The 23000-nt window shown below is 34.5% G+C and overlaps 1 protein-coding gene across 4 annotated transcripts in view; it reads right to left on the bottom strand.

The window, feature by feature from the left end:
• The window catches only part of col18a1a (collagen type XVIII alpha 1 chain a), a 158300-nt gene that overhangs the window by 10381 nt on the left and 124919 nt on the right, over positions 1-23000 (bottom strand). For all 4 annotated transcript variants that reach the window (XM_021478722.2, XM_073912047.1, XM_021478720.3 and 1 more), the window contains 23 exons: positions 16764-16866; positions 12505-12626; positions 12034-12060; positions 9734-9931; positions 9378-9404; positions 9097-9159; positions 8882-8968; positions 8751-8798; positions 8056-8184; positions 7568-7630; positions 6229-6273; positions 3332-3463; positions 3169-3237; positions 2808-2834; positions 1954-2052; positions 1816-1851; positions 1632-1721; positions 1520-1549; positions 1360-1395; positions 584-643; positions 420-497; positions 211-246; positions 58-111 (listed from right to left, as the gene is read on the bottom strand). In XM_021478722.2, coding sequence (XP_021334397.1) covers positions 58-111; positions 211-246; positions 420-497; positions 584-643; positions 1360-1395; positions 1520-1549; positions 1632-1721; positions 1816-1851; positions 1954-2052; positions 2808-2834; positions 3169-3237; positions 3332-3463; positions 6229-6273; positions 7568-7630; positions 8056-8184; positions 8751-8798; positions 8882-8968; positions 9097-9159; positions 9378-9404; positions 9734-9931; positions 12034-12060; positions 12505-12626; positions 16764-16866 — 1659 coding nt within the window. The remainder of the gene's footprint in view (positions 1-57; positions 112-210; positions 247-419; positions 498-583; positions 644-1359; positions 1396-1519; positions 1550-1631; positions 1722-1815; positions 1852-1953; positions 2053-2807; positions 2835-3168; positions 3238-3331; positions 3464-6228; positions 6274-7567; positions 7631-8055; positions 8185-8750; positions 8799-8881; positions 8969-9096; positions 9160-9377; positions 9405-9733; positions 9932-12033; positions 12061-12504; positions 12627-16763; positions 16867-23000) is intronic.

Raw genomic sequence — 23000 nt, 5'->3', positions numbered from 1 at the left:
AATATGATGCCATACAATAGTTGTAGGTTAATGAAAGTTGTTTTGTGAAAGACTTACAGGTCTGCCTGGCATTCCGAATTCACCTTTTGCACCAGGAGGTCCTGCTGGACCCTGAAAAAAATGAGATCAAACTTAGATGTTAGCGGATGCATCTAAAATAGTTCTTTATTTAAATCTGAATAATAAAAATAAATAAAAATAGAAACATACAGGAGGTCCGACTGGTCCAGAAATACCTCTCTCACCCTACAGAAAGTAAAATAAAAAGAACATCAAATTTAGCTAAATAAAAAAGTACATTGATATAATATTTACCTACTTATTATTGCTAGTGAAGTTATGACAACAATAGAGACAAAAAAGGACTAATCTGTATTATTTAGAGACCAAAAACAAGTCTTTTGAATGAATAAACCAACCTTCTGTCCTGTCAATCCACCAAGGTAAAGTGGATTTCCATCAGGTCCAAGAATAAGTCCAGGTTCTCCTTTCTCCCCCTGTAAACAAGTTTGTTTGTTTTTTTCAGAGCAGAGGTTTATAACATCTCATGTTAAGCTTTGTTTGTTGGTTTCGGCATACAAACCTTAATGTCATAGCCTGGAAGACCAGGCTCACCTCTGTCACCCTTTGGTCCCATTGGGCCCTGATGAAATAAAAAGCAAGAGTATAAGACTGATTCTAAAATACAACATTCTGACTTTATATAGTATTTTTTATTGGATAAGCTGTTTTAAAATACCTATAAATGCCCTCTTGACCAAAGATATGGATCAAATTAGGTTTGACTAGATTTATCTGAATTTGCAGGTATGGGTTTTAATAAAAAACAAAATAAACAGTTCTAAGAAAATTTAAATAAAATACTGTCATTTGCAGAATATATGTGACTGAAAATTTGTGATATTCCAACAAACATTTATTTATTAAAATCAAAAAATTATATAGCTGTGCAAACTATAAATATTTGAACAGTCTAAGACACTATCTGTCATTTTGTAAACTTTTTAATGGACAATGTGCAAAAAACAGTTTTCCCATGTTTAATGTCACTGCACTTGAAGAGTTCAGGTGCAAAAAGCTCTAAATGCCATCTGAAAATGTCCTCTGCAATCAGCATTTTTGGGAAGCTCCTGTGTGCATGTTCAGTAAATCCAGAAATGCGTTCTTTACATTGCCTTTAAAGTGAAATAACAAAAATATTAGAGGCTAAGGAAAAATGGTCATTCTAGGAGAAATTTTCAGATGGCACTTTTTTTTCTGCATCTGAACTGTTCCCTTATTAAAGACTTCCAGAATACATAAATGACTAAAGTGTATTGATCAAGAAAAAAAGGAGGACCAAATAAAATGAGTACTAACTGGGAATCCTGCTTGGCCAGGAACACCAGAACCACCCTAAAAACCACACAAGTAACACACAGATATTGGAACATTTAGAGAAATGTGTCTGCATTTAAATGCTCACACGTCAATTTGTGGTCTCCCAATACACAGACTGATAGAAGCAGGACTATCATACCTGAGCCCCCGTTCCTCCAACTTCATCATACTGTACAGAAAAAAATACAGTTAATAAAAGAACCATTCTCCAAAAAAATAAATAAAAAAACAGAACAAATTTAAAGACTTACATGTTCAGAGTAGCGATAAATAATCTGTCCAGGTGGTCCAGGAGGGCCTGGTTGGCCTGGATGACCATGTCCATCTCGACCAGGTTCACCCTAAAAAGAAAATCACATTTCATCAAATAAGCCACATACAATTTAAAAGTCCCAGATACTACATCGATCCAATTTAGAATGAATGTAACCTCACCCTGTCGCCTCGCTCTCCTTTGTCGCCCTTTGGTCCCTATAGGCAAATGCAAGACACTGATATCAGCCTCAAGTACTGAACAGCACAGTGGATGATGAGCAAATTAGCACCTAAATGTATTATCAAAATGAAACACACCTGTGGTCCAGGGAAGCCATCTGCACCAGGAAGACCATCATTTCCCTGAGCTCCTAAACTGCCTTTCTCACCAGGAAGCCCTGGGAATCCAGGCTGACCCTGTGGAACAATATAAAAATAAATGAAGGTGTGAACTGAAATGGTATCTTTGGGATTGTTTGCTCAATATATTAACATAAAAACCTGAAAATTCTTCAATTTGGTATTGGAAGGGAGTGGTCACTTTTTTCTTGAAACTCTTGGTGATGTAAGTGACATCAGATTGTAGTTTTAGATGTTCTAACCAAAAGACCCAGCTAACATCTGCTGTTCAGCTGTAATTATGAGATTTTTTTGGAAACTCAAACCATCATTGTAACAGTGCATTGGGACAAAATGGACATGAGTGCTCATCCAGACTGATTCATAACTCATATGATTATATCAATTATTGCCCCAATGGTGGAAATGGGCATTTTCAGCGTTTTAGCTATTTTCTTATAGTCACTTCCCAATTTTGTGAATCTTGACAACCTTTTGCTGCAAATCACAGCTCTATTCTTTGGTTTTACACATTGTAGTGACTGACTGAGTGAGTTTGGCCCTCTGTTTCATTGTATGTACAGTCCTATGAATCAGGAGTTCATGGTTGAAAGCTTTCCTGTTCCTAGTCACCCAGGTGTACTAAAATTGTCAAATATATATGGGAATATGCTATTTGTAGATTGATAAGCCTATGCTGTTCTTTGCAATTATTTGTTCTCAATGAGAGCAGAGATTTTTGGTTAATATTTTGAGCAACTCTTGCTCATATTTATCAATGGTGCCAACTTTAGAGGGTGCTATGCTGTAAATCTTATTTGTGTAAGTCTTACCTGTGGCCCTGGGACACCAGGTGGCCCCTGAAATTAAATAAGATTGAAATGAAGTGAATGATGATCCAAAAATATTAATAAAAGAAACAAGGTAACACTTTATTTTGATGGTCCATTTGAGTATTAGTAGACTCTCTGTTTAATATCTGTTGATACTGCTCTTTCAACAGACATTTAACTGACTATAAGAAACTTTGTAAGTACAAAATACACTAACCCAAACCCCAACCTACTGTAACATTCTACTCACAATCTAAGGAGAATTAATTGGCATAAAGATGCAATGTTACTTAAATTCAACAAACCATCAAAATAAAGTGCGACAATGAAAAAGAAAAAGAAAAAGAAAAGAAAAACAAACCGGGATTCCAACTGGTCCTCTTACTCCAGGTACTGAACTGAAGTGAACACCAGAACCTTCCATGTCATCCTGAACACACACAAAGAAGACAACATTTCATAGATAACTATAATTTTCATCCTATACCACTGGAAAACATACAAGATGACTGATGAATACTTACAAAACCAACATTAAAGCTTGGTCCAGGAGGACCAGGTGGTCCTGGAAGTCCAATAGGTCCAATTGGTCCTGGAAGACCAGCAGGCCCACCAATCCCAGTGGTGCCAGGGGGACCAGAAGAACCTTTGGCACCCTTTAAATACAAGGAGAATGATGAATAAATGAATGAGGCAACTTTTAAATCAATGCCAATAAGGCCTGAGGAACTAGTTTGGTCACTGAAAGTAATTAAGTTAGTTTGTAGGTGGTTATGGAGTTTGTTGCGACTGGTAAACACCTTTGAGCTATTGTGGCGATTAACGTAAGTGATATGAAAAATTATCATCGGGATTTTAATTTTTAGTTATTGATGCTCAGATATTTCAATCTTTCCTCCCCAAAGTTAAGAACAAATAAGAATTTAACTCTGATCTATTGAGGTCTTTAGTTTGTAGCAAAGCATTAACTTGATAATAATATATTTACTAAACATATGAACAAAGCAATGGCAAAAAAAACTCCAGTGTATTGCATACACATATTAATGACGTTAGATTTTAGCATTAGAGCTTTGAAGTAGAACTTGTGTGAAAAAGTTGGATCAGCAGACTCCCGAACTGCTACCTGCCACCTAGCAACTGGTGTTAGTAGGAGAGAAGATCATAAGGATTGCAGGGAATGTAGGAGTTTTGCTACAGAGACAGAAACATGTAAGAAACCTGAGTGGGTTTGACTGTTTCAAAAAAGATGTTTTCTGAAACAGCGTTCAATACAACTCTGTGTCCTAACTATAAATCAATATCATTCTTTTATCTGTCTTCAAATGTCTTCTTATTTATGAACATCTGCTCTCCAGTTTTACCTCCACTACTGTAAATGCTGTGTTTGGGAGCAACATAAACAGTTTTTTTTATACTGACTAAAATTACAGCAAATTTAATAAAATTACAATTCAATAATACAGTAATAATTTTTTAATTCTGTATTTTATTTGATTTCCAATCTGTTATACTGTTAATGAATATTAGTCCTAATGTTGTTTTTTCTTCACAATATACCTTTGCTTTTTATTTAAGTTTAATTGTACTTTAAGTTCAGATTTTTAGTTTGTCTTTGTTATTTAATTGTTTTTCGTTTTCATAGGTCTTTATGATTTTTGTTTATTTTAATTTCAGTTTTAGTTATTTTAGTACATCACAAACAAAACAAATCACAATGTATATACACTCACCGGTCACTTTATTAGGTACACCTGTCCGACCTGTCCGAATTTCTAATCAGCCAATCAGATGGCAGTAACTCAATACATTAAGGCATGTAGACATGGTCCAGACAATCTGCTGCAGTTCAAACCGACCATCAGAAAGGGGAATTAACATGACTTTGAACGTGGCATGGTTGTTGGTGCCAGACGGAGTGGTCTGAGTATTTCAGAAACTTTCATGGGACTTTCATGCACAACCATCTCTAGGATTTACAGAGAATGGTCAGAGGTCAGAGGAGAATGGCGAGAGTGGTTTGAGCTGATATAAAGGCAACAGTAACTCAAATAACAACTCATTACAACAGAGGTATGCAGAAGAGCATCTCTGAACACACGACACGTCCAACCTTGTGGCGGATGGGCTACAGCAGCAGAAGACCACACTAAGAACAGGAAACTGAGGCTACAATTTGCACAGGCTCAGCAAAATTGAACAACAGAAGATTTAAAAACGTTGCCTGGTCTGATGATTCTTGATTTCTGCAGCAACATTCAGATGGGTAGGGTAAGACTCTGGCGTCAACAACATGAAAGCATGGATCCATCCTGCCTTGTATCACCGGTTCAGGCTGATAAAAATGGTGTAATGGTGCTGGGGATATTTTCTTGGCACACTTTGGGCCCATTAGTATCAATTGAGCATCGTTTCAATGCCACAGCCTAACTGAGTATTGTTGCTGACCATGTCCATCCCTTTATGACCACAGTCTACCCATTTCTGATGGCTACAGCCATCAGGATAACGCACCATGTCATAAAGCGTGAATCATCTCAGACTGGTTTCGTGAACATGACAATGAGTTTCCTGTACTCAAATGGCCTAAACAGTCAGAAGATTTCAATCCAATAGAGCACTTTTGGGATGTGGTGGAACGGGAGATTCACATCATGGATGTGCAGCCGACAAATCTGCAGCAACTGTGCGATGCTATCATGGGACAAATATCTCTGAGGAATATTTCCAGCACCTTGTTGAATCTATGCTATGAAGTATTAAGTCAGTTCTGAAGGCAAAAGGGAGTCCAACCCAGTACTAGTAAGGTGATCCTAATAAAGTGGCCGGCGAATATCTATCTATCTATCTATCTATCTATCTATCTATCTATCTATCTATCTATCTATCTATCTATCTATCTATCTATCTATCTATCTATCTATCTATCTATCTATCTATCTATCTATCTATCTATATATATATATATATATATATATATATATATATATATAAGTCTGTGTTGAACAGAGTTAAAAAATGTGTATATAAAAGTAAGAAAATGTAGCTAAAAAATGTATGGCCTGGTTAAAAATGTGATTTTAATCTCATTAAAATCTATTCCTTTCATTACACTGACTAAAAAAGTAATGGAAGACAGGATGTTTTTAGGACTGTACTTCCGACAAAATTATATCAATAATCCACATAACTTAAACTATAACATCATAATAGTAGTTAATTAAACATCATATATAATTAGTTAAACATAAAACAGTGATGACTATTTTTAAAAACAAACTACTTGTCTCTCAATTTTGCTGGTTCATAATTCTCAGTCATACAGAAAACCCCAGCGAGTTCAACATATGTGATATGCAGTAGAATATATGCAAACTATGCTCTTTTATACAAAACCCTTGAAAGATTTGAGCGAACTGACCTTCTCTCCCACCGGTCCAGGAAGGCCCAGCTCACCGGCATCACCCTGCGGAGCACAAAATCAGTCCAGCGTCTAAAGATAGCTACCATTACAGGGATCTCAACAGAACTGAATTATGCAAGTCCAAATCCATTAAACCACCAGCACTGCTATCTATATATAGACAGGTTTCCATATTTATATATTTTATTTTACCAATGAATTGCCATGACTTTTGCATGACCCTTTCCAGTCATTCCTGATTAGGATGTTTTTGAAATCATGTCTGGCTGGATTTACATTTGTATGTCTAACAGTAATAAGAGGGTCATTCCAGTGTCCTCTGTGTTATTGCCTACTCACTGCGTCCAGCCATAAATATTTAGAATTTTACAGATAGCCCTGATGTCAAGTGAATTAATGGATTTCAGATTTATGCTTACAAATGTCTCCAATAAGACTAATAAACACATTGATGCCCTCCTGCTTGCTTAAGAGCATGTTTACTCCACACAAGCGCACATAATAACAGCAACATTTAGATGATAGAATGTATTACAGCAATTTTATCGGACTTCAAAGACTATCAAAATATTAAAGTGCCCCTGGTATGCTTTTTCCAAGGTTCATAATTTTATTTTGGAGGACGTCTACAGTAGGTTTCCATTCATGCGAGGTCAAAAAGAGTTTAATATTCTCATAATGCACACTGCAGCAGCATCTCTTTTCTCAATTTGTCTGAAATGGCTAATTCAAGAATACAGTTTCTCTAAACTCCTCCTTTCCAAAAGTCTGCTCTGTTATGATTTGTCCAGTGTCTAGAGTTTGACAAGTCAGAAGCTAAACATTCATTACAACATCTAAATTTTAATATTCATTTTTTTTATTTTCATGAGAGGTCACCACAGCGGAACAAAACACAAACTTATATAGCATATGTTTTATGTAGCGGATGCCCATCCAGCCGCAACCCATTAGTGTGAAACACCCATGCTTCTCGCATTCACACACTACAGCCAACTTAGTTTTTTTTTACCCATTTCACGTAAAGTATAGTGAATGTCTTGTACTGAAGAAGAGAACCAGAGCACCCAGAGGAAACCCACGCCAACACGAGGAGAGCATGCAAGCTCCACACAGAAACGCCAACTTGTCTGACAAGAATTCGAACCAGTGACCTTCTTGCTGTGAGGCGACAGTGCTAACCACTAAGCAACCCTTTCGCCCTTAAATATGAATTTATTAAACATTAATATATGTATATATCATAAATGTATTTAATTCAGCTCTGATTAATTATGGAGGCGGATAGAATTTCTTTTATTATGGAAGTCTGAGTTGTCTGGAAGTATCTTCATACCTTCTCTCCTTTTGGACCAGGTAAGCCTGGTTTTCCATCAGCACCTGGTACACCCGAAAGTCCCTATTAAAAAATAAAAATAAAAAAAAGTAATATTTTAATTTACTTTACTCATTTATAAAGCAAAAGTAAACACAGCAATAGCTGACTATTGTACTGTACAGCAAGACAGAAGGCAAAAGAATAAAAATAATGAGTTAAATAACATTTATAATGAGTTAATAAAGAGCAAGAAGATGCAACTGTAACTTGCTGATTTGAAATCATTTACAGAAGATGCAGATCTTCAAATATTTAATTATTAATATTTTATTATTAGACTTTTTAGGCTTTAACAAGACATGAAAATGGAGAAACAATAAGTGAAAAATACAACAATGAAAACAATGCATCAGAGTACACACAAGATCCACAAGGCAATGTCTCTGACCACACTTTTTCCTAGCACAGCACATTTAAACCAGTGTGTCATGTCTCTTCAAACTCACCGGCTGACCTGGCGCCCCATTTTGCCCAGGAGGACCAGGTGGCCCAAAACCACCAGAGCCTGAAGATGCAGAGCCAGGGGGACCAGGGGGACCAGGAGGACCAGGTGGACCAGGCAAACCAGGCACTGCCTATTAACAAATATAAAATTCAACAACAAAAAATAAAATAAAATAAAAACAATCAAGAATTACAAATAACATTAATAAACTTTTTGACATTTTGCACTTTATCATCCAAAGTCACAACTGCCATATTTTTGTGGTATAAATTTATACAACAGGTTTTAAAATACAAGTTTTAGTGTCAATAATAATAAGCAAATTTACAGGATTTACTACATCTTATTTGTAATAATATTTCATACAATTAGTAAGGCATTTTTCAGGTTTTTCTTGTGTTAATAATAATATTCAAATTTACAAAACCTACTACATTTACTACATTTTATTTGTAATGATGTTTCATAAAATTAGGAGTTTTTGTGGGGAGTTTTTTTTTCCCCATTTTTTTTTACGTGTACCTGCAGATTTGAAGAGCATAAGATGCTTATTTTATCAACCCCAAACTCAAAAATCTTAATTCCAAAAAATCAAAATCAAGAAAAAAAATGGTTTAAAATATCTGTGGGACTAGAAAATGCAGATTTGAGTTCTGTGTTAATCCTTAAGGTTAATATAGGGTCAACATGGCATACCCGCACACTGTCCATATCAAATCCAGAGCCCTCCATGTCCACAAACGTCTGTAAAATGAATGTGCATCAAAGTATCAATTTCTTTCAAATTAACAGAGATCACTTAAATAAAAGACTAATAATAAACTCACAGGTCTATCAAAGCCAGAGGAGGGTCCTGGTGGGCCGGGAGGACCAGGCGGCCCACGGGGTCCTGGCTGACTTTCACCTCGATCTCCCTAAAAAAATAAATTAAAAAAAGGCATCAAATTGCAGTATAACTGGTTTTCACAATTCAGATCTTAATAGTTCACAACTCTAATATTATTGATTGATGTGGTCTACTTTGACACCATTAAATACGTACCTTATCTCCTTTGGGTCCAGGATTCCCAGGATTTCCAGGAAAACCAGAAGGTCCAACTTGGCCCTGTTACAATCACATATTTTTAATCAATCTTGTGTATGAAGCATAGGCACAAAGCAACCAAAATCAACAATATATTCAGACTTTTCTTCTATTTTGCAGTAAAACAAACCCCAAAACACACAATTTCAGAAGAATAATCTCATCCAGATATACTGAAAAAGGTTGTTTAGCTAGGTCTTTTTTTATTATAAGGTAGCTTTATGAAACACATTACTTACAGCTTTTCCATCTTCACCAGGGTCACCCTATAAAGGAGAGGATAGAATATTAGTTTTGTTGAGATATGACCAATGCCCGATGCATTATGCATAGTCTCAAGGACAGAAACACAATGTGCCTTTGTGTTTGCAGTGATGCATATCTTAAACCTGTATTAACATCATTCTCTGCTTGTGATGGGAAACACCATAGGGATCTATTACCACCCAAACACATCAAGGCAAATGCAAGACCACTTATGACACATAAGGCTTGAAAATGGTATAAGGCTGTCCCTTTTAAATGTAAATACACTGGATAATAGAAAACAAAGAAGCCAGCAACTGTGTCATTCCTTTTTGCTCGGTCTACTCACCGGCTCCCCTTCAGGTCCAGGGGGACCAGGGGGTCCTTGGGGTCCAGGTGGTCCTCTTGGTCCTGTGACTTTCTGCACAACTGACCCATCGCCCCGCACCTCTACCTCTGCACTGGGCCCTTGGGGACCCGGAGGTCCTGGAGGTCCAGGGGGGCCACGGTCACCCTTAGATCCAGGATAACCAAAACCAGAAGTGCCCTGAAACCGAAAGGTAACACAGATTTGAACAAATACAATAAAAATCAAATTTTAATATTTATTATAGTTTTATAGGAACAGAACTACAAATCTACACTGCAGTTCATCCACACAAACATTATGTAATATTTATTGTATGCCTTTAAAAAATTCTAGCTGATGAATTCTATTTTTAATATATCAGTATGTGGATCATGCATGTATACGTGTAAATATAATACATGGAACTGATTGTTTTGCAGGTGTAGTCACTTACATAGTATCTAGCTGATTAATGTAGTATTATTATAGATACTATTATTACATAGTATCTAATATATATACAGGTATATTTATATATGTAGAGATACATACATATATATATATATATATATATATATATATATATATGTGTGTGTGTGTGTGTGTGTGTGTGTGTGTGTGTGTGTGTGTGCGTGTGTGTGTGTGTGTGTGTGTGTGTATATTAGGGGTGTCAAAGTTAAAAGTTTCTCTGATGCACCTTGATGTAGATGCGAACAATTTGTTATCGGTTTAGTAATAATCATCGGTTATTATGTGCTGATGTCATTTATCAGATATGTGTTATATGGCGTTCCATTCTATGTGTTATATGGCGTTCCATTCTATGACCATTCTATGGTGAGGGAGGAGACCGCAAGTAATTAAAATGCTATAACTATTAAAAAAGCAGATAACTGTGCACAATTTACTGCTTGTGAGTTTGCTGGACAGTCTTTCACTGACAGGGAAATACATTTGAACACAGCAAGGAGATAATGAAAGCTGTGAACTCTAACTCTCTCTCTCACTTACTCTATGTGGCTGCTTTTGACCTGCTAGTGTGTTAGTGAGGTAACATTTTATCTTCTATCTTAGCTCTTACAATAATATTGTTCCTTGTGGTAAGTACGAGCTTGCAGAGAAAGTTTTCTCCACACTGTAGCTGATCAGTGCGGCCGTTTAGCATCAGTGTATTTGTCACTGTTTGCTGAACAGCGCCAGAGTCGCGCTGACCGCTAGAGCCAATCGCAACCTTTTCTGCTGAGCGCGTGATCAATCAAAGGTGTTTAAGTACTTGCTCAACAACACTCTAAAAGCTAGACAGATTTGATGGATTAAAAAAAGTGTTTTCTTTGAGCAGGTAAAATTAAAGGTACAGTACTGCTTCTGTAAAAGAACAAATTTAAATATTTCCCAAATGATGTTTAACAGAGCAAGGGAAATTTCAGTATGTCTGATAATATTTATTCTTCTGGAGAAAGTCTGATTTGTTTTATTTCGGCTAGAATAAAAGCAGTTTTTAATTTTTTTAAACACTATTTTGACAAAACTATTAGCCCTTTTAAGCTAATTTTTTCCTGGATTGTCTACAGAACAAACTATCGTTATACAATAACTTGCCTAATTACCCTAACCTGCCTAGTTAACCTAATTAACCTAGTTAAGCCTTTAAATGTCACTTTAAGCTGTATAGAAGTGTCTTGAAAAATATCTAGTAAAATATTATTTACTGTCATCATGACAAAGATAAAATTAATTCATTGTTAAAAATGAGTTAATAAAACTATTATGTTAATAAATGTGCTAAATGTTTTAATATAATAATTATTGTGTTGCTACTGTAAGTAATCGTCAGTGTACCACGATATTGAATGGAACCGAGGACTCTCTACAGGCATAAAGTATTATACTATGAAAACCAGTAAACCCGTCTGTGGCAAATTTTGAATATCAATGGTATGATTGAGTATGACTTTTCAAGTGTTTTGAATTACAAATACACAAAGCATGTCCCCATAAACAACCTTAATAGAGTATAACAAGGTCAAGACCATGTCTTTAGGAAATGTCTGCTCCTTGTAAAACACATAAACAAGTAAACACACACAGTATATATGTTAAGGTATAACTGTAGGTAAAATTGTAATGAGGTATAATTGCCCATTATGCAATTTTGTATTTTGCCAAAAAAGGATGACAAGTGACAAAATAAATGACAAATGTAACTTCTGCCACAAACAATGCTTTAATCCACTCCTAACAGGTGCATTATATGTTGCACTGTCACAGTTATGTCTAGGTATAGAAGAATCACAACAAACCTTCATTCCTTTCTCTCCTGGGACGCCCTGTGAAAACACACAGACAAAAATGATTGACCTGTCTGCTGCTCGCACCAATATAACAGATGGCTGAACATTCAACTCCCCATCACTGACTTCACACATTACTGAGGATTTTGAAGGACGTACTGTAAAACTTCAATGTGATAAACTGACTTCAAGAAGAGCCCTGTTTCTACAATTGTCACTAAACAACAATTTCACTGAAATATGTATTTTTTTCTTATTAGCAATGCCTGCATTAGTGTTTTTTATAAAAGCTGACTGACAGACAGACAGACAGAGAGACAGACAGACAGACAGACAGACAGATTAGATAGATTATACTTTTTTTTTGGGTGGACTATCCCTTTTAAAGTCAATGTACTATAATGGACAGACTATCATGTCTTATTAGTTTATACTGTAGATGTTCAGAATGGTTGGTAAGATTTGCAGTGCTCAACACACCTTGTCTCCTTTTGATCCTCCACCAGACACTGATCCAGACCCCACATCACCCTTTGGCCCAGCAAGACCCCTGTCACCTTTAGCACCCTTCTCCCCTCTGTCACCCTTCTCTCCTCTTGCAACTGGGAAAGAGAAATAAGGCGTGGACATTTAAAATTGGCAGATCATTTAAAAATCAAACAGGATTTATAAAACACCTGGCTCATATTTTACACCAAACTAAAACAAATGATATTTTTCATAAAGAAAAAAAGCATATTTATAGAACATTATGATTTTTTGTAACAAAATTGCAACAGTTTTGAGTCAATTATTAAAAAGCAAAACAAATTATATTCACATTCTTACAATACTACATAGGCGCATCTCAATAAATTAGAATATCATCAAAGGATATATTTCAGTAATTCTATTACTGTATATCAATTCATTACACAAATAATGATATATTTCATTTATTTATTTATTTTAATGTTGATGATTATGGCACACAAATTTTTTTTTTCTGAATTTTGTATCTCAAATTTTGTAATATTATTTAAGACTAAGTAAAAAATAAGGATTTTTAACACAAAAATGTGGGACAAGTAAAAAGTATGAACATGTACAGCACTCAGCATGATTTATTTAAAATGTTATATTTTTTCTGAGATCCTGAATTTTGTCTTGTCATTAGCTTTAAGCCGTAATCTTCAAAATGAAAGTAAATAAATACATCAAAATGAAATCAATCAGTCTGATTAATGAATCTACACTACCTGACAAAACCCTTGAGATCGATCCCAGTTTTAAGAGAAACCAATAATCACTTGACTTCTAGTTTATCATTTGGAAAAGTGACAGAAGGTAGACGGTCTGTTGAGCTGCATCTCAGTTATCATAAATACTGCAGAAGACCTATTGGAATCCGCATGAACCAAAGATTTTAACAGAAATCAGTCAATTTCGGTTAAGGAAAAATCATGATTTGGGATTACATTCAGTATGGGGGCATATGAGAGACTTGCAGAGTGGATGGCAACATCAATAGCCTGAGGTATCAAGACATTTGTGCTGTCCATTACATTACAAACCACAGGAGAGGGCAAATTCTTCAGCAGAATAGCGCTCCTTCTCATACTTTAGCCTCCACATCGAAGTTCCTGAAAGCAAAGAATCTCAAGGTGCTCCAGGATTGGCCAGCCCAGTCACTAGAAATGAACATTATTGAGCTTGTCTAGGGTAAGATGAAAGAGGAGGCATTGAAGATAAATTCATGGATGCAGTCCTCTAAGCTCATTGGAGTCAAACACAATATTAATTCTTTATCCACTGCACCATGCCTTTATATTATTTACTGTACATCATTTTTCTTAAGTGACAAGAGTTTTTTCTTAGCAAAGTCAGACCTTACTGTCTTAATTAAATAATTAAAAATCAAGGCATGATTATATTTTATTTTGGTGAAATAAGCGTAATCTAGAGGCCTTTGCCTTTCATATAAGCCACTTCTGATACCAAATGATCAATTAGAAGTCAAATTAGTATTTGCTGTTCCTAAAACTTAAATAGATGACAAGACTTTTGGTATATAAATGATAATGTATGTTAATCAGTTTTTGAATTAAACTACTGAAATTAATCAACATTTAAATGATATTCTGATTCTAACTTATTGAGCTGCTCCTCACACTAAAATAACGTTCTAATTCTCTGCTTAAATAATTAAATAACATGACAATATTCAAAGAAGACAGGCCAAACTCTGCATATTCATGAAAGAATATGCCTACCAGCAAAAGCTTCTATATGAAGTCTGTTTGAATAAAACGACAAAAATACAAGCAATAAATAACAAACATATATATGTGCGATAAACAGCATACATATGCAGCGGCTCTAATGTTTGCTCCCAGTCTGCTGCACACCATCTCTGACATCACTACACATCCGCAGCATTCTGCCAGCATTTCATGCAAAGCGTTGGGTAGAAATTCTGCCGAGAATTTCTATCCAAAATTCCACGTCCAATAGGGAGATTTTCAGCTCCTCACCAGTGACCCACCTGAATACCGAATGCCATCATCAGCCGAGCTTGACGTTCTTAGAGAGTTTGAGTCATCAATAACATCGACTAAGTCAAGAGAACCTCCATATGAGCCTGAAGTTTGCTGTGAGCCACCATACGAGCCCGCTGACTGCTGAGAGCCTCCGTGTGAGCCAGAGGTTTGCCGGGAATCACCATAAGAGACTAACGTTTGCCGGGAATCCACATATGAACCAGATGCTTTTCGAGAATCTCCGTAGGAGCCAGAAGTTTGCCGAGAGGAATCAACTGATCCTAATATTCATTCAGATTGACCAATTCAGCTTGTTTTGAATAAAGATCACACTTGAGAACAAGTTTTAAAATAGCAGAAAGGAATATAGACCTACAGAACCATTCATTATGACCCACCAAATTAGTGAAAACAACATCAGAATATCTGAATCTATCTATGTATCTATGTGTGTATCTATCTGTCTGTCTGTCTATTTTTTAAATATAGAATAATATATCTTTTACAATTTGTGATACTGTAATATCAATTGTGATCATTTACTTATTTATTTATGATTATGTACTTATTTAATCTCTTAATTTTAACTTAATATCTTAAACAAACTTGTAAAATTATGAAGAATGGTTTTATATTTTGATTTAATCAAACTCAAATCTAATCCAAAATTGTAACTGTATATCTCAAAATAACATCTTTATTTCAAAATTATACATTTTAACCAAGGAGACATCAAAATAAAAACTCTTTAGTCCAGCCCACCCCTCCTATTATTATTTATTATTATTATTTTAATACGTATAATTTCTTTTTTCTTTCTTTTTTTCATTGTAATTGCTTAAAGTTCCCTGTTTGGGCTTCTACTAACTTTATTGCATTGTCATAAACCTCTTTCAAATATCTTAATCTTACTGTCTATTACTATTCTTTTAATTATTTATTTCGAGCTGGCCTAATAATACATATACTTAACCTTCAAAACATGGATGGTTTATTGCCTTTTTTGAAAATTGTTTTATGTGTATGTATAATTAGTTTTAGTATGTCTCTGTCTTTATTTTTTAGTTTTTTCTTTCTTATTTTTAATATTATTGTTGTTGTTGGCATTAGTATTATCATTAATAATAATCTTATTTAACAACCTGTGTTCCTGTATTTTGGCTATTACAAGTATTTTTATGCACACTGCTATATGCTGATCATCTACGTCATATTTTTTGTTCACATATTTCAAAATAAATAAAAAAAATGAAAAACTTTTCATAATTATAAATAACTATAAACATAGCAATAACAACATAATAACAATAACACAATTGTAAGATACGGTGAGCATACAATGTCACACTTACACATAACAATAATGAACATAAAACAAATACTAGCCAAAATCCATCATTACAGAGCCTGAATAACCAACTTAAAAACGTTCACAAGTGATTGTGAAAAGCCTTTGTGTGTTGATTTCCACCAGTAGAGGGAGCCAAATACCACAATAGCCATTCAAACCACTCACATCTGTAAAGTCTGTCTATTCTATCACACCTGAATGAAATGTTTTAATCTGAACTTTCAAATTATAAATAAAATTAGCATTACTAAATCAACACACTACATTTATATTAATCTTGTCTGAAAATATAAGCTGAAATATCTGTTTAACAGCAGCTGAACAAGTTGGAGAATGTGGTCAGCAAGTAATGCTAATATATCTGGTTAAAGAAATAGAAACATGAACATTTACTTACTATTTAATCCCATCCATCTTGAATCTTTATGAGTTTTTTTTCTTCTGCTGAACACCAAAGAAGACTATTCTAAGAAAGCTGAAAACCTGTAACCATCTACTACCATAGTAGGAAAAGCAAATACTGTGGAAGTAAATGTTTGCAGGTTTCCATCTTGTTTTGTGTTCAATAGAAGAAAAACACATGAATGGTGAGTAAAAGATGACAGAAGTTTCATTTTTAGTTATTACCCCCTTCAGCAGATCAATGAATGGTTGCCCCCCAAATGTTTTCTTTCATGAACAATTTCAGCGTATAAAGAACGTTGTAAAAAATGTAAAAGCAGAAGCAGAAAAATGCATTACTTCAAGTTTACAAGCAGAAAAACAGCCACTTAAGTGTTCAACAGAGCAATAAATCCGGCTGATGAGCTGCGCTGTCAGACAGGCTGATATTTTCCAGTTCAGACCTGACAGAGAACAGAAAAGCTCACCTGTCTGCTGTATAGGCTCCCTGCTAATCACCGGTGGCCGCTGTATAGGATCCCTGCTAATCACCGGTGGCCGCTGGATTGGCCGAGATGATGGAGGTGTTGGCTGAAAATACATACACATTATTAATATATCATAATTAATCACATCAGACTGTCAGTATATGGTAGATTGAATAATAATTAAAAAACAGTTCTTTGTTAATTTACAAAGGTAACACATTTTGTTTTTTGGACAGCAGGTTATACACAAATTAAAGTAAAAACAGTAAAAAAAAATCCATAAATTAGCGTTTCATTTCAGTATTTTGTGATTCATGTTTTAATTTTCCGTTACTGTTATTTCTGCTTTTGAACTGCATTATTGGACCTTAATCTCAACTTTTGCCTTTGAAAAGCTCAAAAAATTACTTTTATTAACATTTTTTACAGTTTAAAGTGATATATTGTCTGGGTTGGTGTTGTATATTATGCTACAAATACCTTGTACAAAACTGCCAGTAATTTTATTTTACAGACTTATTATTCTGTATATTATTTCTTATATATTATATTATTTCAAACTACAAAAATGTCATTGAGAGTTGGATTTAGAATTGAATTTTCAACATCAAAAGTCGAAAGAGCAGAGATCAAGGTCCCATAATGCAATTCACAACCATAAATAAACAGAAAACACTTGTAAATCACAAAATACGGAAATAAATGATGTCTTGCATGTATCTGTATAACAAAAATAGATGTTACGTTTAGCCTATAATCATAGTAATTGTGAAGCCCGCTTTGTACGCTTGTAATGTTTTGACTGGAACATGAGTGAAGTACACTATAAATCCTACTGTAACCAACATATCAAATCATTTGTACGTTGATTAAGATCTATACCTCATGCAGTTTCTGTACAAAATAATAACAATGAAACAAAATGTGGTGTATCTGACGCATTAGTTTTTGTGACCTGAGTCATTTTTGTGTGTATAACAGGATTTGACAAAAGGAATTATAACAGAAATGCATTTACTGTATGTGGTCAAATTTAAATGGATCCAATCCTTAACTTTCTCAACTGGAAAAAGATTTTTTTTTTTTTTTTTTAAAGTCCAAAAGCATTTAATGTATGATGAGAATGTAGTTGGATTGACCCCAACATTTAAATTAAGAAAGCCAAAAATAGCCCAGGTTTGACCATAGCAGGTTCAACTTCAAGACAATTACAAAGTACAACACTTAAATAAATATAGATGTATCCACATTAAATAATCTGCATTTAATATTCTATAAAAAAAAACAAAACAAATATATATATATATATATATATATATATATATATATATATATATATATATATATATATATATATATATATATATATATATATATATATATATATATATATATATACATATATATATATATTTATATATATATATATAGAGTTGGCATGTAATAATAATAATAATATCTTTTATTTTTATAGGCGCCTTTCAAAGCACTCAAGGACACCTTACAGCAAATCACAAGCACATCATAAAAATACAAGCAGTAAAAATAAAAATCTGCATAATATTAAACCAGCAAATCATTAAAAGCTATCCTAAACAAAAACGTTTTTATCTGAGATTTAAAATTGGAAATAGAGTCCACCTGGCGATTGTACAAAGGCAAGGAATTCCATAACTTTAGTTCCGTACAAGTAAAAGCCCTGTTACCAAATGAGTTCATCTTAAAATTGTGGATGTATAACAGTTCAGCAGAAGATGATCTCAGTGAAAGCGAAGGAATGTACATATGAAGAAGATCAGGGAGATAGTGGCGGGCCAGGTTATGAAGAGCTGTGTATGTTAAGAGGAAGATTTCGTATGGTATACGATAGTGAACAGGGAGCCAGTGCAGGTGAAAGAGAATTGGAGTTATGTGATCAAAAGTATGCGAGCAGGTAACTATCCTAGCCGCTGAATTCTGAATTAACTGTGGTCTATGAAGTTGTTTATCAGGGATGCCAGATAGAAGCGAGTTACAGTAATCAATCCGTGATATAACCAAAGCATGAACAAGCACTTCAGTACTTTGTTGAGATAGTCAAGTGTGAAGTCTTGCAATGTTACACAAATGAAAAAAGGCAGAACGTGAGATATTACTAATTTGAGAACTAAACTAGAGCGTGCCATCCAGTATAACCCCAAGACTTTTCACATGGGTTGAGATATTGACTGGGGAGTCATCAACAAACAGGATAAAAGATTGAGCTTCGGATAAAACAGATTTACAGCCAACCAGAAGGGCTTCAGGTTTACTGGCATTTTACTTTAAGAAATTATTAGTCATCCATATATTAATCTCATGTAAACATTTGGTAAGGTCAGAAGGGGGAATGCAATGCAACTTAAATTCAACAAACAGACCATCAAAATAAAATGTGACCACAATTGGTGTCCTCTATGACTAGATGACATAAGATTAATACAAGAACCAAGCAAAAAAAATGCTTTACCTACTCATAGTTTTTGTCTTGTTTTTAGTCAAATTATCTACTAATTCTTAAATCAAAAAGCATTTTTGCCAGTGGGGTAGGAAAAACAATCTTGTTAATCGCTTTGATATAAAATTATTTGGTCCCACTTTATATAAAGTGTCCTTAACTACTATGTACTTACATCAAAAAATAAATACAATGCACTTACTGTGTTTATAATGTATTTGAGAACACGTTGTGCTTTTGAGTTGGGATAGAGGTTGGGTTATGGACAGGTTTGGTGGCATGGGTAGGTTTAAGGGTGGGTTAAGGTGGTCAACAGTGTATTTACAAATGTAATTACAAAAGTTAATCACAGATGTAATTACATAAATGTATTTAATCAAGCAAAGTACATAGTAAATACATGTATTTACACAATAAGTACATTTTAACAAACTATTAATTCCTGTTTAAGTACATATTAGTTAAGGCCACTTAATATAAAGAGGGACCAATTATTTTTCTTTCCCCATTATTATTCAGTTTGTTTTTAGGAAAAACTCTCTGATTATGACATTATTTCTGAAAACAAGACAATATTCTTTGCTTGTCTAGAAAATGCTTCTTGTTTTAGGAATTGGTACATATTTGAACTATACACAAGACAATAACTCTAGGTAAGAAAGCATTTTTGCAGTGTAAAATCCCACATCAGTCATCCGCCATTCAGACATACTGTACGGTATAGCTTCCAGTTAGCAACACTTCTTAAAGCAAAGCTGCCACAAAGAGCGCCTGACCTTGCACTTTATAAAGCACATGCTGCTGAAATACCAGACATCGGCTTCTAGAACACCCTGATCCTCAGATTTCACACCGGGATTGAATAAACGAGACTTTGGCAAGAGGACGCCCGTTTTTTTGAGAGAATGCTAACAGCATGTATTTTCAGACGGAGAGAGAGCAATCGTCTTGGGGAATCCAGGCCATGGGTGCCGGGCTCTAAAGATAGAGGTCAGGGCTGGAAAATGCAGCTAAACATCTGCCATCACAGTCACTGCTGCGGAGATGAAGGAGTCTCTGACCTTCAACACATTACATTGAGTTATGGTGGAGATTCCAGGATATGGACGAGATCAAAAGCACGAACGGATATTTCCTTTTGCATTACAAAAAGAGGCCGTTCTTTGCAGTCGTGATGTTTTGTGCATCATGTTCTTCCAGGAGAGCCATTTGGAATTATTTGGAATTTAGAGGCTTTTACCAGATATGTGTTACACAAAGAGCAGGGAGTTTTTAAAAGATCAGGTCATAGTAAATTGGAACAGTGTAGTTTTTTTTTAGTGTTGAAGTTCAGTTCAGTTTAGCTCAGTCAGTGTGGTTTAAAAATCACTACTGAGAGTCCAAACACTGAAGAGCAAATTCATCTATGCGTAGCTCTACCGATCCCAAACCATGCAAGCTAGAGGCGACAGCGGAGAGGGAAAAAAACTTCACAATTTTGATTATATAGTTAGTCATCAGTAGGCCCACACAGAATCTTCACACACAGAATTCCACAAATTTCTGCAGATTTTTAAGCCACCATTGAGTCAAATTATTTACGTGTGTAAATGTGTGTAAATGTAGGTGGTAATATTATCGACTAATATGAAAATATATTTATATGATTTATTTACAATATAGTTTGCAAAGTAATATTTTCTGTCTTTAAGTTGATATATTATATTAAAGACTTGCTTTAAATGGATCCCATTAAATTAGATTTTGAAACATCAAATAAAAGTTAAAAATATATATTTTTTTACTTTATATATGAAGTTTTCAGTTATGATCGCTACAGAAATAGCAAAAAATGTCTGCAGATTCTGCCTGGCCCTATTTATTGGTAATTAAGTTCTTTTTGAACTTGGTAATATTTGTATATAACATATAATAAAATTTATTTCAAATACTTATTCTACACTTACATGTAAACATGGCATAATATGTATTTCAAATGTTTCATTAAAATAATTCAAATTATGTTTCTCTGAGATGCTGGTTTAAATGAAAGAACCTACCAAATGCATAAATTGAACTGAAATTCCGCCTTGTCACCTAGGATATTTAGACACTTTTTATTCCTTAGAATAGAAACAGAAACTAGTACACCTTAAGCACTAGAGACATTTTTACATTTAAATTCCTTTTGCACAGGAAAAAAACTAATGAAGTAAAATGTGGTGTTTACCACACTGTCACAAGACCACTTCTCTCCCTCTAGATATAATAATCTCATCAAACTGGATTCCACAAAGAGCCCTACACATGAGATAGTCATGCAACACAGAAAACAAATCCCACCAGGTGCCTTTTCCTCAGATGCCCTTTCCAGCTTCCAAGCAGAGCGGGACTGACGGAGAAGCAAGCGTAGAAAATGTGCCTGCGGGAATGTGGCATCCATCAGAATGGATTCCACGCTAAGACAAAGGGAAGTTTACTTTACAGCACTTTGGAAAATGCCGTCTCTCTTTCTGTCACAGCGTGTTAAAACGTGCTGTGTACTGTAAAAGCAAACAAAAGCCATGTAATTCAAAATTACAAGGTTAGAATTAAATTAATACCTGCATGTTTGGCAGTGGATGTTTAACACTAGAACTACCAAGGCAGACGTTTAGAAATTTAGCTAGCTGTAGTACCTTGACTATTCTTAAAGGGATAGTTCACTAATAAAACATTATTGACTGTAAAAAAAAAAAATGCTGGGTTCCACACAATAGATTTGTGTTGAGACATCATGAAGGAATTAAGTTAAGTTTTTTTTTTTTTCAAATTTAAGCAGATTGAACATAAAAGAATTGAGTGGTTGCAAAAAAGCTCAACAATTGTGTTGTTTCAGCTCATTTTAAATAAGTAGATAGAACAAACAGTAAACGTAATTTTTTTTGGATTGTTTAGTCCACTTGTTTAAAAGCTATTTGGAATTCTTTCTTCTGTTGAAAACGAAAGAAGATATTTTGAAAAATGCTGGTAGCTGGTACCATTAAGTCTGTCTAATTTCAAATGTGAAGACTCCTTCAAATGCAGCATCAAAATGCATCCTTCGTTTCCTATGTAAAGGACACAACATGTGGATCCTCTGCGGCCTCAAACGTCCTAAGATTTATTGCGTGCTGATAACGGCAGGATGTTTTTAAAAGAAAACTCTGGATTGAAAGTATGAATTAGGTTTTATTTTACTTGGATATCTAAACAAATGTGTAAAAAACATAAAGAGTATGACAATCCTTACAAAAAAGTGATTTTATAGAGAGTTTACTTTTTATGCATACATTTTTGGATCAAGGAAATGTATTTCCAGCTGCTGTAAACTTTGCTTTGCTTTCAGATCACTTTAAATCACAACATGTATTTCCTCTTTTAACAGTAGATCTTATGGTTGCTAGGTAAGGAGATCTGCACTCGCTTCAAATGTTATCACTTAATTGAATGGGTGCAATTAGTGGTTATCAGCTGATAGATATGGGCCTGAAGGGGCCTTCCACATGGTTAACAAGCAGTGAAAATACTTTTTTTGAGTGCATGAGGGAGGACAAATGATGAGGTAATTTTCATTTTGGGTACATTAATTTTAACATTATTGTTTTATTAAAACTACAAAACACAGGATTTCTGAGTATTTGTACCTTGAATGGCCAAATTGACTCCATATTATAATCAGCATACTGTATTCGTTCAGCAGAAACAATTCTAAAAGTTTTTTTTTTGTTTTTTTACTATGCATTGAAATGCATATTGGTGAT

This window comes from Danio rerio, chromosome 9, assembly GCF_049306965.1.
Source record: "Danio rerio strain Tuebingen ecotype United States chromosome 9, GRCz12tu, whole genome shotgun sequence".
NCBI classification, from domain to species: Eukaryota; Metazoa; Chordata; class Actinopteri; order Cypriniformes; family Danionidae; genus Danio; species Danio rerio.
This window is presented reverse-complemented; position numbering and strand designations above follow the sequence as displayed.